Source organism: Gymnoscopelus microlampas (genome assembly GCF_963454915.1).
Source record: "Gymnoscopelus microlampas genome assembly, chromosome: 13".
Classification (NCBI taxonomy): Eukaryota; Metazoa; Chordata; class Actinopteri; order Myctophiformes; family Myctophidae; genus Gymnoscopelus; species Gymnoscopelus microlampas.
This window is the reverse complement of record NC_139950.1, coordinates 5,607,027-5,625,877: the sequence shown is the minus strand read 5'-3', so window position 1 is coordinate 5,625,877 and position 18,851 is coordinate 5,607,027. Positions and strand designations below refer to the sequence as shown.

At 43.8% G+C, this 18,851-nt stretch overlaps 1 protein-coding gene across 2 annotated transcripts in view; it reads right to left on the bottom strand.

Moving 5' to 3' along the window:
* Positions 1 to 18,851, bottom strand: part of LOC311058281 (uncharacterized protein) — a 253,276-nt gene that overhangs the window by 41,323 nt on the left and 193,102 nt on the right. For both annotated transcript variants that reach the window (XR_014602040.1, XM_084075681.1), the window contains one exon: positions 17,030 to 17,097. Coding sequence is in view for 1 of the 2 variants with exons in the window: in XM_084075681.1 (XP_083931807.1) it covers positions 17,030 to 17,097 (68 nt within the window). In the remaining variant the exon portion in view is untranslated. The remainder of the gene's footprint in view (positions 1 to 17,029; positions 17,098 to 18,851) is intronic.

Here is an 18,851-nt window from a genome sequence, read left to right as displayed (position 1 = left end):
TTCACAGTTATGGTTAAAAATGGCAACAACCCCCAAAAAAAAGTCATTCATAAAATTGTTGTCCTAAATATATCGATGTCCTCACAAGCATAGTAATACAAGTGTGTGAGTGTGTGTGTGTGTGTGTGTGTGTGTGTGTGTGTGTGTGTGTGTGTGTGTGTGTGTGTGTGTGTGTGTGTGTGTGTGTGTGTGTGTGTGTGTGTGTGGGGTGGTATTTGGATACGATAGTGTTGTCCACATCCTTCTGTCTGGACCTGGCTACTTTCCCAGAGGCGCCCAACCCAACCCTCGGTCATTGATTAAGACTCCTGACCACACAGTTAATGAGATAAGACAACGAGTCTGAGCTCTCTACATACAAACACCCATGTGGACATAAGAGATAGAGAGAGAGAGAGAGAGAGAGAGAGAGAGAGAGAGAGAGAGAGAGAGAGAGAGAGAGAGAGAGAGAGAGAGAGAGATGACTTCCAGTGTGCTAGAGTGGTGATTATATCTCCTGACCTATATTGAAGCTATACATTCCAGTGTTTGCCTGTAGTGCCTTTAGCCCGTTCAATCCGACAACGCAGATCTACAAATGTCTTCTAAATCAGTTTTCGTAAAAAAAAACGTATGTTGCTATATCAGTGGTTCTCAAACTTTTTCATGTCAAGGACCCCCCAAAATGATATGTTTTTATTAGGCCACGGACCCCCATCTGAAAGCAAAGACCCCACCAGAAGCAAAGATTTGAGTACAAAATGTTCCCTTAAAAATATACATATATATATTCATGGATTTGCTAAAAATGTTCACGATTTAAAAAAAAATAGCAGATCTACAAGCTCTTAGCGCGGCACTCGGTGCCGCGCTAAGAGCATGTATATCTGCTATTTTTTAATAGCCCCAAAGCACAAATCAACGGTTATAGCTAAAGTCCAGGGCCGGCCGCTACCATAAGCAACATAAGCGGTCGCTTAGGGCCACAACCACTAGGGGGCCACAAAAAAAAAAAAAGTTTTTTTTTTAATTTATTTTTTACTTTCATATTTTAATTACGTCATGTATCTCCTATCCAAAAACTAGCGTTATTATTTTAGTTTGCAATAAAAAATCGCAATGATTTTATAATGGGGGTGTTTGGGGGGGGGGGGGGGGGGGCACCAAAAAAAATCTTGCTTAGGGCCACGAAAATCCTAGGGCCGGCCCTGCTAAAGTCTAAAATGACACAGATGCGTTCCCTGCTTTAATGGGATAACATGCAACGAGCGAGCTCCCAATAACGTGCCTGTCAGCCAGGATGAAGACGCAGCAGGCCGTGATCCCATAGCACTGCTGTTATCCATGTCTCTGACAGGCACAATTACACACACACATATGCAGTAGCATAGCATATGACTGGATGCGAGTATAATTATGATGTTTTCATCCTGTATGACTGTACGCACGTACTTTATGTCATAATGCAAGGATGCACGCGCACGCTATGCACACCCCCGGCATGCGAACGCTTAAAGAGCATGCGCTATACAACATTCACACACACACATAGGCACGAGAGATATTTCTGCACCGTTTGCTCAGGATGTATTAATGTTAGGGCTGGGACTCGATAAAAAAAAAAAATCTAATTAATTAGAGGCTTTGTAATGAATTAATCGAAGGTAATCGTATGTTTTAATCAATATTTGACCTGAGAAGCCATTTCTTTTCGGTTAAAACAGACTTTGGTATATGAGTGAGTCAATGAGTGAATACATAAGTTTAAGCAACACAATATAGTAGTTTTTTTTATCAAGGTGGTACTAAACAGACCAACAGACCAGTGCAAGTTTTATCATAAAGTGCAGCAAATTTAGAGAATATAGAGAGATTCAGGTAGCCTATATAAATTCAAGGACCTTCTGTAAGCTCAAACACAAGTAAAACACAATACTTTCAAGTACACAATACTTTCAAGTGCATTCCAGAACAGTGGAAACCCTGACCATTGGGATAAATACAAATAAAGATGTCTTGATTGACCTTATTGTCCAACATCCTGTATGAACAAACCAGACTAACAAAAACAAAGCTCTCTGTTACAACCAGCGTGGACAAATGCCTGCAGTGGGCTATTTAACAAGGCTTATTGAACAGCTGAGAAACCTGCACATTTAACCACGTAGAGAAGTAGCGCAAATTAACTACACATGTTTACGCTGAGGTCTGTGTCATGTGCCCTCTAAGGTTTTCTGTAGCTCAAGAACTTGAAATCATCTTGAAAACGCTAAAAAACTAAAAAAGCAGTCCAGCGAGCCGACGGTGGCCTATGTTACTGAAACCTTTGTGACCCAATAGAAAGCTATGTTTATAATGCATCTCAGACATGGGATGCATAGCAAGTGTTACCATTATTTTCTTAACCATAAAACAACAGTTTCTCTCGTGAGAACCACCGTTATTACAGTATGTGCGAATGGACTAAAATCCATCATACAGCAATGCGGTATCTGGCCAAGCCTTTTGGAGGTCACACTTGAAAACACACACACACACACACCCACACATACCCACCCACACACACACACACCCACACGCGTGCGCCTCTAGAGGTCAAACCCACCAGCTTGTTCTATTTCCACTGGTGACAGACGAGCGGCTAAAAATGATAAAGGACTCCACAGCCTCATTTTGTTCATTTTTTCCATTTCCCAGGCAGCAGAAACGCAGCGCATTGCCGCTGCAGCCCAAATGTATCAATATTTTAATATTCTTGTCATGCAGGCACCCACCAGAGGGGTGGGCCCGTCACCCACATTAGCCTCCCGGCGCTTACAAACGCGTTCCGCGCCAGAGATACCCCTCTCTCGCCCCCCCCTCCACGCCCAACAAAAAACACTTCAATTCTCCAAATATATCGAGCTGCACCGCCTCTGCTGAATCCCCCTCTCGCTTTGTGTCACCATCAGCTTTGCCAATTATGTATCACCAGGTCCCCATGGCGCCCGTTGGGAACGCACGACCCTTTCGGTTAGCTTCGCTGTCGGGGCGTATAAAGCACCGAAGTCTGACGTCATTTACGCATTCCTACCTGGGTCGCGTTTTTTTCCCCCTCCCGTTCTGAATTCCCATAGACGTGTTTAATATCGCGTCAAATACGAACTGTGTTCCAAAAATAAACAAATGACCCCGGCGGTTTGACTCTTATGGATATGAAGCATCAACTGATGGTGAGAAAACGCTAATGTTACCTCCGCCGAATTAGTTACATTTTCGTCAGAAACGGACTGTATCAAATATGAGTGACTGACTATCATAAACGATACAGAGCCTCCTCCCTGACAATATCGCCGAGACAGTTTGTTTATTTTTGAACGACAATTCTTATACGAGACGATTCTAAGACGACCCAATGTTATTCTCCATAGAGAAATGACTTCCCGCGACCCAGGGGATGAACGAGTGACGCCAGGACTTCTGTACTCTATACTGAGGACATCAGCGATCTCCATATATGGGCATAAACGGGACATGGACTGAGAGATACAGTGATCTGGTCGTCCAGAGCCAAAGATCCGACCAAATATGATCATCTGCATGTATGGGACCGACCGACTTCAAACTTGCCACGTTCAGCAGTAGTTGGGATAGTTGTCCAGAACCGCCAGATCCAACCAATATGCCCATATATGGGTATTCCAACATATGGGCATACTGTATACTGATGACATCAGGGATCTTGATGTTGGCCACACAAGGGACAAGGACTGCCAGATACAGACATCTCCATATATGGACACAAGTACCGCTACTTTCGACAGATGTAGCCTATAATGACAATGCCCAAAAGAGGGATATGCCAGGCTGAGAAGTGGTTAACAATCGGGCCAAATCGGTTGCATAATTGCTGATAATGAAGTCGTCTCAAAGGTCAAACGATGGCCGCTAACATCAGCCAGACCGACGCATCGGCCTGGAGTTCTGTGCCATGCCGTGCTGTACCGTGCCAGCTTAGTCTTCCTGTGTTATTAACCCTTTAAGACCGGGAACGCATCTGTGTGTCATTTTTACATTTCTTTGGGCTATTCAAAACTAGCAAATATACAAGCTCGTAGTTGTAGATCTGCTATTTTTGGAAAAGAATCGTGAAAATGTGGGCAAATCTTTGAATCGGGGGGGGGGGTCCCTGGAACATAACATTTTGAGATGGCGGTACGCAGCCAAATACATGGCATTTTGGGGGTCCTTGACATGAAAAAGAGTTCGAGAACCAGTGATATTATAGCAACATAGGCTTTTTTCAAAAAACTGTTAGTATTTAGAAGACATTTGTAAAATCCCCAGAAGCAAAGATTTGAGTTACAAATGTTCACTTTAAAAATATATATATTCAAAAGATTTGCACAAAGTTTCATGATTTTTCAAAAATAGCAGATCTACAAGCTCATAGCACTCGGTGCCGCGCTATGAGCTTGGAGATCTTCTATTTTTTGAACCGCTCCAAAGAAATCTAAAAATTACACACAGTATGCGTTCCCGGTCTTAATGGGTTAACACATTGTAACGAGCTATTCCTGTGTTATTATCATCGTTGCATTCACCGGCTCATGGACTGTTTTGCTACAGTCTGGCGTTCACACTGGTGGGTTTTGTGTGTTTTTGCCAGGTGTGTGTGTGAAACAAAACGATGCGTTGATGATTAATATGCAAATCCAAGCATTTACATAATTAGCCGTCGTGTTCGCCGGTTTTCTCTTGGCACCGGCAGCCTTAACCCATTGAGACCTGAAGCCGATTCTACATGTCTCCTAAATCTCAACAGTATTCTCAAAAACGTATGTTTCTATATCAGTGGTGCTCAATCTTTTTCATGTCAAGGACACCCAAAATTATATGTAATTGGCCGCGGACCCCCATCAAAATATTTTGTTCCAGGGACCCCCAGAAGCAAAGATGTGAGTTAAAAATGTTCGCTTTAAAATATATATATTCAAAGATTTGCACACATTTTCACGAATTTTCAAAAATAGCAGATCTACAAGCTCGTAGCGCGGCACTCGGTGCCGCGCTATGAGCTTGTATATCTGCTATTTTTCAATAGCCAAAGTGTAAAATAATGCTTTTTAGCTCAAATCAATAAATGACACAGTTCCAGGTCTTAATGGGTTAATTTCTCCGACACGCTTTGTGTCGTTCCTGCTTCGTCTCTCATCATTTTTTTTCCTACTGCTTTCTCTGTCATTATGACTTCTGATTTATTATTTATTAATTCATGTATTTTATTTCATATTTTTCCCTGTCGTTTCTATCAGGAGGAAACTCTGCTGTTTGATGAGGATACTGAAAAATGATGAAAGAATCCATCAGCACCGCTGATGCGACACGCACAAACACACACACACAAAATATGCACGTCAAAATAGCCACAACACTTTGCATGTGAGCTTGTAGATCAACTATGGCTGCACTACACAATATATATATTTTCTTTTCTTGTAAACCCATTTTTTCACCCAGTGCCAATGGGTTAGGGTTATGTAATTCTGGGCGCTACTCTCCCTCTGTCAGCCTAGGGAGAGCCCCGAACTGAGCTCATGCTTCCGTCAATGCATGAGGAGCTAGCAAGCCGCTTCTTATCACCCGACAGGGGGGAGTTTCCCTGGTTGGACGTAGCGCGTGGAAGGAACACGTTATTCCAACCAGTTCCTTTTCCCCTCCATCAGGCGCCCCGACTGACCAGGGGGAGGCAGTATAGAGATCAGGATTACTGCATGTATATTGTGAGGGTACCTACCCTAGGGCAGTGGCTCTCAAACTTTTTCATGTCAAGGACCCCCAAATTGACACTTATTAGCCCGCGGACCCCCATTTCAAAAGATATGCCAGGGACCCCCATAAGAGAAGATTTTTTTACGGCTCTAGCAGTGATTCTCAACCATTTTAATTTCAAGGACCCCCAGTTTGACATGCATTAGGGCTACGGACCCCCATTTAACGCCATTTCTATCACTTGGACCGCAATTTATATTGTAAAATCTATGTCAATTTAACTCTGAGAGTGTACAAATGGAACCAAATGGACCCGTTAGGGTCCATTTGGTTCCATTTGTACACTCTCAGAGTTACAGACCCATTGGGGTCCATTTGGTGCCTAATCTATCATTTAGCTGGGGACCCCCTGGAACTCCCTCAAGGACCCCTGGGGGTCCCCGGACCCCACTTTGAGAACCAATGCCCTAGGGGACACGGGGAGAACACGCAAACTCCACACAGAGTAGGCCCTTTCGCCAACCCCACCTAGGGTATGGGCACTGATGACGCGGAGGAGAGGACACGCCCCCCAGCACCCACAGCGTCTCCGGCGGGAATCGAACCCAGGACCTTCTAGCTGTGAGGCGACGGCGCTACCAACCGCGCCACGCCGTGCCCCCGCACTACACAAATCATATGCTTCGAATTTGGCTGGCTGGTTAATGACACATTATTCTGGGGTGTGACAAACTGAGAATACATATTATTACTGCTTTACAGGGTCTTAAAGTGGCATACAAGTTCACCCAGACTAGACATCAATCTATATGTATGCACATAATATTTGTTTGATATATGTAGATCTGCTATTTTCAGTCCAAGATAACTGAGTCTTAACCCCACGCACACACACACACACACACACACACACACACACACACACACACACACACACACACACACACACACACACACACACACACACACACACACACACACACACACACACACACACACACACAAGGATTATCTTCCATGTCAGTGCATCTTCTCTCCTCTTTGCACTGTTTGCTAAAAATGCTCCGTCACTAATGGGGAAAAAATGGCCAATGAAATGTCCATGGGAAATAGTGTGTGTGCGTGTGTGTGTGTGTGCGTGTGTGTGTGTGTGTGTGTGTGTGTGTGTGTGTGTGTGTGTGTGTGTGTGTGTGTGTGTCTGTGTGTGTGTGTGTGTGTCTATTCTCGTTGGCTCTGCTTTGAGGGATTCCCACCCACGTTTTCCCTAAGACCACAAGAACACAAAAATACCTCCTCCTTTCCTCCAATTAAAATATCTCCCATAGCACTTTCACTCTCTCCCATTCATTCATTAGAGTACTGCGTGTGTGTGTGTGTGTGTGTGTGTGTGTGTGTGTGTGTGTGTGTGTGTGTGTGTGTGTGTGTGTGTGTGTGTGTGTGTGTGTGTGTGTGCGCGCGCTGTCTCTTTAGTCTTCTGCCAACATTCTCCATTCATTCCCAGATCAATTCTAGCATGAACACAAAAGTACTGCAGGACCTCACATTAACATGCCTGACCGCACGTGCGCGCGCGCGCACACACACACACACACACACACACACACACACACACACACACACACACACACACACACACACACACACACACACACACACACACACACACACACACACACACACACACACACACACACACACACACACACGTCAATTGATACCTAATGATTAACCACATTCACCACATTTTGGACATTGTAGGTGAACAATTCTTCAACAAAGAAAAATTCAATATAATAAAATAATACAAAGATAGCAGATCTCAAAGCTTACAACGTGTTGCTTGACGCAATGTTGTTAAGCGTTGTGAGCTTCTAGATCGGTTATTTTCACAACACATTGCAGGATAAAGTAAATAGGGCTTAAGAGAGGTGTGTGTGTGTGTGTGTGTGTGTGTGTGTGTGTGTGTGTGTGTGTGTGTGTGTGTGTGTGTGTGTGCGTGCGTGCGTAGAGAGGTTGCTGAGAGGGGATATTGTAGGCTAGCAGGAAGCTGTGTTAATTAGCGCTCCACACGGCAGGGAGTTTGACCACGTTCACTGACATTCTCTGAGCACGCACACACACACACACACACACACACACACACACACACACACACACACACACACACACACACACACACACACACACACACACACACACACACACACACACACACACACACACACACACACACACACACACACACACACACACACACACACACACACACACAGCATACTGGTACACAACCCCCCAAATAGACACTGCTACACACGACACCAAAGACAACACACACTTTCACTCCTCATGCTTTCCTTTGCCTGTGTTCAGGATCCCATAACCCTACATGGGACGCCTCGACGCGTTGCCGATGGCCCGGGAATCGAACCTGGGACCTTCTTCTGCATCCCGGGCGGGCTCTCTATCCATTCAGCTCTGGCCTTAGTGCATGTCAGAAAGACCCTGACAGGACAATACACACGCTCTATGGACACGGCCCCCTACAGCAGTAGTTCTCAAATAGTAGTTCGTTTTCATGTCAAGGACCCCCAAATTGATATATATTTGGCCACGGAAGTTTTTCAAGCACTTTAACCCATTAAGACCGGGCACGCATCTCTGTCATTTTAAGATTTCTTAGGCTATTCAAAAATAGCAGATCTACAAGCTCATAGCGCTGCAACTTTGTGAAAAGTTGTGCAAATCTTTGAATAATATATATATTTTTAAAGCGAAAATCCGCGGCCAAATACATTGGCTGGTCCTTGACATGAAAAGAGTTTGAGAACCACTGATATAGAAACTTTATTATTAGTTATTTTTAAAAAAACGTTAGGATTTAAAAGACATTTGTAGAATCCCCCAGAAGCAAAGATTTGAGTTACAAATGTTCGCTTTAAAAAACATAAACATTAAAAAGATTTCACAAATGTTCACGATTTTGAAAAAAAAATAGCAGATCTACAAGCTCATAGCGCGGCACCCTACGAGCTTGTAGATCTGCTGTTTTCGAATAGCCAAAGAAATCTAAGATGACAGAGATGCGTTCCCGGTCTTAATGGGTTAAAGACTTATAAAAAAATAGCAGATGTACAAGCTCGCCGCGTGGCACACGCAGCGATGCTGATAAACACCTGAATGTGTTTGGTATTCATGCAGCTTTGTTCACAAATAACTGGAAGAGGGACCTGCTCTATTTATTACTGCAGCTTTTTGAAATACAACCCATGATGTGTCGTTGGCCTCAGCCTCCCACATAGTTACTGTAGGCTACATGAGGACAGAGACACACACGCACACACACACCAGGACACAACAACATAACTAGGACAGAACAGAACAGGATGGGGAACTAGACAGGACATAACAGACAGATGTGGAACAGGACAGGACAGAACAGAACAGAACAGAACAGTGGTTCTATTGAAGGAGAAAGCAAGACCACACACACACACACACACACACACACACGCACACACACGCGTGCACGGCTGCACGCACACACGCGCGCGCGCACGCACACACAGCTGAGGCCTCATTATTGTCAACCTCTATTAAAGGACTCTGCTTCACATAGAGGTTGTGAGTGTGTGTGTGTGTGTGTGTGTGTGTGTGTGTGTGTGTGTGTGTGTGTGTGTGTGTGTGTGTGTGTGTGTGTGTGTGTGTGTGTGTGTGTGTGTTTGTGTGTGTGTGTGTGTGTGTGTGTGTGTGTGTGTGTGTGTGCTCTCAATACCACAGTGTACAGATACTTTGTTACAAGTACAAGTAGAAAAAGCATTAGAAAGTAAACATACTTGAAGTTTCAAAAGTAAAAGGGATTTTCAGGTGGGGAGCAACGCCTGCGTTCTCGCTTGGATTTTTGTGTTATCCTTTTAGTGTAACCTTTGACCGTACTACCTGTACTGCTAACAATCGCCTACACCAAAATATCTTCACATTTGATTTTTTAATTTCCATTTCTGCTAAGCAGCAAGCTAAATATACTTAGATGATTTTGATACATATTAAGATCAATTTGCGCGACTGTAAAGACGAAACGGAAGTGGGGAGGAGGCTTCACATCCGCTTTATATTTTAACACATCGGGTGCCAGAGGTTTATTAAAATATTATACGTTCAGTGCCTGCATATCTTCCATCCACTTACGTTGATACGTTTCGTGCTGTAGAAGCCCCGACGCGGAAGTGCATGTAAACAAAGCGTGCGTGCGAGGCGGCGGAGGGTCCCGACTAACGCCTGGAACAATAATATTTCTAACGCGATCCTCCATTGTGATCGCCGATCGAAAACGGCTCACTTCCACCACGTTAAAAAGAAATGGAGATATTAAGCTTTTAGTCAAGGAGTTAACTGAATGACTGCCAGAATTATTTCAGATTTTTTGCTGTTTTCTGCCAGAGATTTTTCATTGAAAAAACAAAAGTACTCAGGAGCCGAGATACAGAATTTTTAAGTTTTGAGTTAACAAGGAAGTGGATGGGAGTCTAAATCTTCGAAAAATCATATCTCCTTGGTCTTTGGGTCAAATTGAAAAAAAAAAAAAGATTTTTTTTTTTTTTTTCTATTTTTTTTCAAATGTTTTAATTTTTCAATAGAACGCATTTATGCGATCTTGGCGGCCAAGTGCGCTATTTAATAGATCGCATTTATGCGTGATTGGCAGGAATTGAGTTAACATTGGAGTGGCCGACCAGAAGGATTTTTGACATGGATCCACATCCGGCCTCTCCTTCTCAGAGACTCCTTGGATGATCCCAAAGTTTCGTTAGAGCGCCCCACGTGGGCGCCACGTATAAAAATAAAATTGGGTCAAAAACGATCCGGACCGTTTTTGGCACACAATGTGTTAGTCATGATCAGAGCTTCCGAGTCCCAGACTGTATGACCGGAAACATTTGAAAATTGTGGGAGGCAACACTCTGGCCACGCGAGACTAATCAAAAACTAAAGCTGTCAAATAATAGTAGTGTGAGTAAAACAGCACATAAGTCTCTGAGATGTAGTGGAGCGGAAGCATAAAGTATTAAAAAAAAGTTAAGTTAAGCCATTAACACTCTCACCGCCAGGCCCGTAGCCTACGGGCCGATAAATCCAACTGTAAAGCGCCGATCCCGTAGCCTACGGGTCGTGGTGCTTTTTCCTTTTTTTCGATTTTTTTTTTTTTTTTTCAATTTCCGGTACGGCACATTTCATTGTAACACCACCGGAAACAGAATTATTTGGGATCCGGTTTAGCCGAAGCCGTCAGCCCTCGTTCTAATGACGAAACGGAAACTCAGTTTTCTCCTTGTTTTTTTCTCCTCCTCGGTGATCACTGTCTAACATAAACCGTTCTAACTACAACATGGAGATTCCGTTTGACGCGTGGTTTTCACTGCTCGAACCAGGCAGATGTCCGCGATGTTTACAAACAGTGCGCAGCTCAATCTTAAGGATTTTAACAATGTCTATGGCGACGTGAAAAAAACAAAAAACAACAATAAAACGTTGGCACTGGTGAGTACATTATGAGATTAACTTCTGGCGGTCAATGTGTTAAGAACTGGAACGCATCTGTGTCTCTTTAGATTTCTTTGGCTATTCAAAAATAGCAGATCTACAAGTTCATAGCGCGGCACTCGGTGCCAAATCCTAACAAAAAATCTTTTTTGTTAGGATTTAGAAAACATTTTCACGAATCGCGTCAGGTCTTAATGGGTTAAGTAAAAGTACCATGAACTGTACTTCAGTACTGTACTTGAGTAAATGTACGTAGTCACTTAACAACACTAGGAGAAACAAGGAGACAGACAGACAGACAGACAGACAGACACGACATTGACCTTCAAGGGTGATCAGACGTGCTAAAAGCTCTCACCGGACGTGGAAGTGAGCCGTGAGTTGATACAGACATGACAGCTCTTCTGATTGGCTAGCGACCCATCAATCACAACGGGAACACCCTCCATTTACGCTGACAAATCGATGCCCGCGGCGGCGCCGCTCACTTCCTGTTTGACAGACTCTCTACCGAGTAATTACCACCTCTGTGTGTGTGTGTGTGTGTGTGTGTGTGTGTGTGTGTGTGTGTGTGTGTGTGTGTGTGTGTGTGTGTGTGTGTGTGTGTGCGTGCTCGCGTGCGCGTGTCCTCAGACTGATAGAAAGATGACAAAACGTCCCCGTTTCAGAGAGCCGATATATCTCGTAGTCTATGAAATGAAAATGATCAGACGGATGACCTTCTCATTCGCTGTGTGGGAAATTACTTGTTTTTCCACTCTGCAGCAGTTTGTGTGCAATCGCTTACCTGCAAGCCTATAAAGTCCATTAGCTCCAATGTTAAAGCATTAAGGACACACTCGGATCAGCTAACAAAGGAACACTGTCTGAACCGTCCCTAAAACACCCTGGACAACGCTCCACACGTCCTAGACTCTTCTCCCTTCCCTAAAACACCCTGGACAACGCTCCACACGTCCTAGACTCTTCTCCCTTCCCTAAAACACCCTGGACAACGCTCCACACGTCCTAGACTCTTCTCCCTTCCCTAAAACACCCTGGACAACGCTCCACACGTCCTAGACTCTTCTCCCTTCCCTAAAACACCCTGGACAACGCTCCACACGTCCTAGACTCTTCTCCCTTCCCTAAAACACCCTGGACAACGCTCCACACTCTTCTCCCTTCCTTAAAACACCCTGGACAACGCTCCACACGTCCTAGACTCTTCTCCCTTCCCTAAAACACCCTGGACAACGCTCCACACGTCCTAGACTCTTCTCCCTTCCCTAAAACACCCTGGACAACGCTCCACACGTCCTAGACTCTTCTCCCTTCCCTAAAACACCCTGGACAACGCTCCACACATCCTAGACTCTTCTCCCTTCCTTAAAACACCCTGGACAACGCTCCACACGTCCTAGACTCTTCTCCCTTCCTTAAAACACCCTGGACAACGCTCCACACGTCCTAGACTCTTCTCCCTTCACTAAAACACCCTGGACAACGCTCCACACGTCCTAGACTCTTCTCCCTTCACTAAAACACCCTGGACAACGCTCCACACGTCCTAGACTCTTCTCCCTTCCCTAAAACACCCTGGACAACGCTCCACATCCTAGACTCTTCTCCCTTCTGGCTCCCAAATTGTGGAACAAACTCTCTATTGCAGTCCGAACTGCGGACTCACTCCTAATTTTCCGCTGCAATCTGAAGACTCACCTCTTCAGACTGCAGCTCAGCCTAGATTATTAAGTCGATAGTACATTGTTTTTTTCTTGGTTTACCTGTGATCCTAGTTCACTGAGGCACTACACAGTCTCTCTGCATTCTATGTATGTGTTTACCTTGCTTACTGTAAGTCACACTGGATAAAGAGTGTCTGCTAAATGCCTAAATAGTAAATTGACACTGTGGTGTAGGTTTGGCTTGTGTAGTTACTTTGTCATGATGTAACTAGTACAATTGTTGAGATAAATTGCTACGCTGCGCATTTGATTAGACATTAATAGCTCCTCATTGACACCCATTGTACAGTGAAAAACATCTCAAAAGTCACTCTTTTAGCACATAAAGGATTCTGATTCTGCCAATATATTACACAAAACCATGCAGGCATACAGACAGACAGACAGACAGACAGACATGTTTTCAGGGAAGGCTCCAGCACATGGAGGTGTTCAGTCAACCAGCTAATCTGTCCCGAAGACCAGGGGCAAGGGTGACACAATACACGCACACCACCCTTTGTCTGTTTGACTGCATCTTTGTGAGGGCTGTTTCTCTGTGTGTGTGTGTGTGTGTGTGTGTGTGTGTGTGTGTGTGTGTGTGTGTGTGTGTGTGTGTGCGTGTGTGTGTGTGTGTATCTTGTGTACAATGGACAGCAAAGTAGTGTGGGCGACAAACATGTACGTTTTCATTATCTGACTGTACAATATAGACACACACACACACACACACACACACACACACACACACACACACACACACACACACACACACACACACACACACACACACACACACACACACACACACACACACACACCTATCAATATTTTACGACGGTGAGTTTATGAATGACATCTTTAACATGTTTTGCCATTTTTAACCCCAACCCTAAAGCCGAAAATAGCCGATCTAAAAGCTTGTTGTGAGCTTGCAGATCTGCTATTGTTGGTATGAAACCTAAATCCAGACATAACCCTACCCTCTGAATGTCCACTCCTAACCTGCATCTTTTCCTCATTGTAAGAACAACCATTTAAACCATAAAACAACAATGTATCTTTCTTTCAATTTCTTAAATTCCACATACCACAAGTATAGTAACACACTTACATACAGTACACACCCACACATTCTAATCGCTGTGTAGACGTGAGCGCACGCGCACACACCCACCCACCCACAAACACACACACACACAATTGATGAAACACTCACACACACACAGTACAGAGACAGTAAGATAGACTGTCTACTCTAGAGCCATCAGCCAGCGGGGGTCACGACCTCCAGGGGTCAAGACCCCAGGCTTGTCGCAGTGGGATGTTTTTATGCTGAGAGTAAAACGGTAAATGGTCTGCTTTTACACAGAGCCTTTCTGCAAAGTGCTTTACCCACGTGCATCGCATTCACCCTCACTCACACACACACACACACACACACACCCCGACGGCGGAGGAAACCATGCAAGGCACACATAATAATCGGTTATATTTGTTTTAACCCATTGAGACCTGAGGCCACGTCTAAAAAAATCGAAATCCTAAAAAAAAAAAAATCGGAAAAAAATATTTAAAAAATATTTTCACGATTTTTCAAAAATAGCAGATCTACAAGCTCACAGCGCGGCACTCGGTGCCGCGCTATGAGCTTGTAGATCTGCTATTTTTGAATAGCCAAAGACATCTAAAGTGACACAGATGCGTTCCAGGTATCAATGGGTTAAATAATGTATTACGTTGATTAGTTCCATTAGGTCCTGCGCCCCTCGACGCATCACGTGACTCTATCATAGACACAGCGTTCTAGCAGTGTATTGGTGTGTAGCCAGAACCGTCAGGCCCATTACATCCAATGTTTCCATTACGGTCTATGTTTTTCAATCCACAAGTCGCGTGAAATTCAATTAACTCATAATTGAACAAAAACTAAATGTGTTTACGAGCCGCATTGGACAATGCAAAGTAGGCCAGCCGTAATGCTGCGTGCAGTGTGTGTGTGTGTGTGTGTGTGTGTGTGTCTGTGTCTGTGTCTGTGTCTGTGTCTGTGTGTGTGTGTCTGTGTGTCTGTGTGTCTGTGTGTGTGTGTGTGTGTGTCTGTCTGTCTGTCTGTCTGTCTGTCTGTCTGTCTGTCTGTCTGTCTGTCTGTCTGTCTGTCTGTCTGTCTGTGTGTGTGTGTGTGTGTGTCTGTGTGTGTGTGTGTGTGTGTGTGTGTGTGTGTGTGTGTGTGTGTGTGTGTGTGTGTGTGTCTGTGTCTGTGTGTGTGTCTGTGTGTGTGTCTGTGTGTGTGTGTGTGTGTGTGTCTGTGTCTGTCTGTCTGTCTGTCTGTCTGTCTGTCTGTCTGTCTGTCTGTCTGTCTGTGTCTGTGTGTGTGTGTGTGTGTGTGTGTGTGTGTGTGTGTGTGTGTGTGTGTGTCTCTCAGTGGTGGAAAAAGTACTCAAATGTTTTACTTAAGTAAAAGTATCAATACTGCAATGTAGAAGTACTCTCTTACAAGTAAAAGTCCGGAATTAAAAATGTACTTGAGTAAAAGCACAAAAGTATTGGTATCAAAATGTACTTAAATTACCAGGAGTAAAAGTACTAAAATGTTTGAAAATAGCAGATCTACAAGCTAACAACGCGTCGCGATGCGACGCGTTGTGAGCTTGTAGATCGGCTGTTTTCAAATAGCCTATGTATAAAATATGGCTAAAGTGGTTAATGTATGTTTTATAATGTAATCATTTATATCTACAAAGTAACTAGTAACTAAAGTTGTCAAATAATGCATGCACGCGCACACACACACACACATATGTGTGAGATAGCGAGAGAGAGATAGCCAGAGTCTTGTGAACGGCAGCAGAGCTATAGCTTTGTTTAATTCAGCGCTCCATTGTGAGAGATGAGAATACAATATTAAAGGGACATATTGTATGGGGGTTCTGCTAGGATGATGCACCTCTAAACCAGCCCCGAGCTCTTTGTAAAACCATCAGTAATACAACCCGCACAGGGCAGGAGAGAAGCATGACGGATGGCAAGCAATTAGTACCTTTTAATTACTTTGCCTTTTCCCCCTCCCTTCGGTTAGATTCATGGAAATCAGTGTCCTCGACACCGAGTTAGTTTTTTTAGACTCGCCGTTTCATCATTTCTGCTCAGAGCCGTCGTTTTGAGGCTTTGACTGGAAATTATCTCATCATCGACAGCAGTGGTTTTCAACCTTTTTCATGCCAAGGACCCCTAAATTGATATACGTTTGGCCGCGGACACCCATCTGAAAATGTTTTGTGACCAGGGACCCCCCCCCCCCCCAGAAGCAAGGATTCGAGTTAAAAATGTTCACGTTAAAAAATATTAATATTCGTAATGGTTGATTTCACACATGCTTGGTTGCATGCTGAAAATAGCCGATCTACAAGCTCACAACGCGTCGCAGCGCGACGCGTTGTGAGCTGCTATTTGCTCTTTGCAAATAGCTATTTGCTCTTTGCAAATAGCTATTTGCTAATAGCTATCTGCTATTTTCAGAGCGCTACACACGAGCGCAACCAAACATTAAATGACTTTTCTTAGTTCTACTGGATCTCTTCACTCACTAACTCACTAACTTGTAGTCTAGTTTTTATTTGTTGACGAAATTGTCAATATATCTAGTCTTAAAATGAGTCATCGTGGCTTAGTTTTTATTTCGTTTTTAATTCGTTTTTGTCAGTGAAAAAAGGCAGTCGACGAAAACATTTCGTCATAGTTTTAGTCGACAAAATCAACACTGCTGCACGCCACTGTTCACTTATAGTTCTCGTAACGGAAAAGAGACGTGAGTGCAGTAACTATATGCCAAGAATACCACAGACAAAAAATGGAACCCAGTGCCTCCCTGCTTGGCACTCAGCAACAAGGGTAAGTTCCCTCTGTGACATACTAGAGTCATGTACAGGTGGTGTACTGGATGTACATCAGGCCGCCTCATCCTACACAAACAGGAGACAAGCCTACGGCTCCTTACTCATGCCAGCTGACACACATGGACAAAGGACATGCACACGCACACAGACAGTGCCACCTACCTTTCTTATGCGAGTGTTATCCGCTCCTCGGGTCGCGTCGTCCTGTCCGCGTGCGTGTGTTGGTCGACCTGTAACGGGGGAACAGACAGGGAACAGACGGCCAGGTCAGAAGGTCAGCCTCACACTGTGCTCATACAGTAAGGTCGATTCCGAATCCGCTGAAAAATGCATTTCTATCAAAGGGCTACAAATAGAACCAGACGCAATGTAATAAGGCCACGGCTTCCCTGTCCAATCTTTAACCCATTAAAACCGGGGAAGCATCTGCGTGTCATTTTTAGATTTGTTTGGCTATTCAAAAAATCAAGCTCATACCGCGGCACCGAGTGCCGCGGTATGAGCTTGTAGATCTGCTATTTATTTTTAATCGTGAAAATTGGTGCAAATGGTTGAATATATATATTTTTTTAAAGCGAACATCTTTAACTCAAGTCTTTGCTTCTGGGGGTCCCTGGAACTAAATATTTTGAGATGGGGGGGGGGGGGGACAAATATATTTAATTTTGGGGGTCCTTCACATGAAAAATGTTTAAGAACCACTCATATATAGCAACATTAAAAAAAAATGTGAGGATTTAGACGACATTTGTAGAATCCCCAGAAGCAAATGTTCACTTAAAAATATATATATATTCAAAGATTTGCACAAATGTTCACGATTTTTCAAAAATAGCAGATCTACAAGCTCAAGTGCCGCGCTATGAGCTTGTAGATCTGCTATTTTTGAATAGCCAAAGGAATCTAAAAATGACACACAGATGCGTTCCCGGTCTTAAAGGGTTAACTACGGCATCAATAGTAAAGTTACTATGTGTGCAGTTTGTGTATGAAGCCGCATAAAATCCCAACGTGGCGTTCAGCGGTGAAGCCGCACGATACAGACTGATGGGTCTACACCGCATTTGACCAAATGGAAATAACGTTCTTCATAAATACTTCACAGATAACAACTAAAGGGTTTCACAGGAACTGCTTCACAGATTACAAGAGGAGGCCGCAACAGGAAAACAGCATTATCTTCAGTCAATCTGTATTTTATGTGTGTAATTAAAAATCACACCCTGTGTGAAGGTAGCGGCGCCTTTGATACATTTTGTCATCGATATGTGTTTATAATGTGTTTATAGCCATGTGTCACGTGAAGCTTGACCAATCACTTTGTTGACGCACCTGACCAATCAGAACGTTGACGCACACGGACAAAGTCAGGTATAGAGCGGCTAGCGCCGCTAAAAATAAAGACTGTAGCCTTGGTTAGACTGACCTTAGTGTTACTGTTGTCCTGTTGACAAATTAAGGAAGATGACATGCACATCCAAACTGCCAAATTGGGTAGGTGCTGGTCAAAGAACATTACTAAAGAAAAAAGAAAAAAAATACTTGCACACTTCAAACAGATTATTATTGCATCCACTAAGTGCTGTGATGTTTCCAGCTTGTACACTTCAGACTAAAGTTCTCATATCTGTCCTTTCTATAGCCGGGTTTTCACCACAGTGCCAGTATATTACCAGCATAACTTTATGGAATGGCAATGGGAGAGACCATATCAGGCATGGTAATGCCTGATACGCGACCGTTTTCATTAAAGTCTCATTGTGGCGGCATAGTACTTAATGCTCCCTTCCATCTGCAGGCACACAGGCTTCTGTTAATCCATTGAAAGAAGAGAGGAGAAGTTTTCTCATTCTTTTTTTCCCTCTCTCTCAATCATGCATTATCACAGGGAAGTGGGGGTTGACTAACCTACTGTACTGTACAATCTCATGTCCAAGAGGACATATCTTGAATTGTCAACTTAATTGCTCATTCTTTTTTTGTT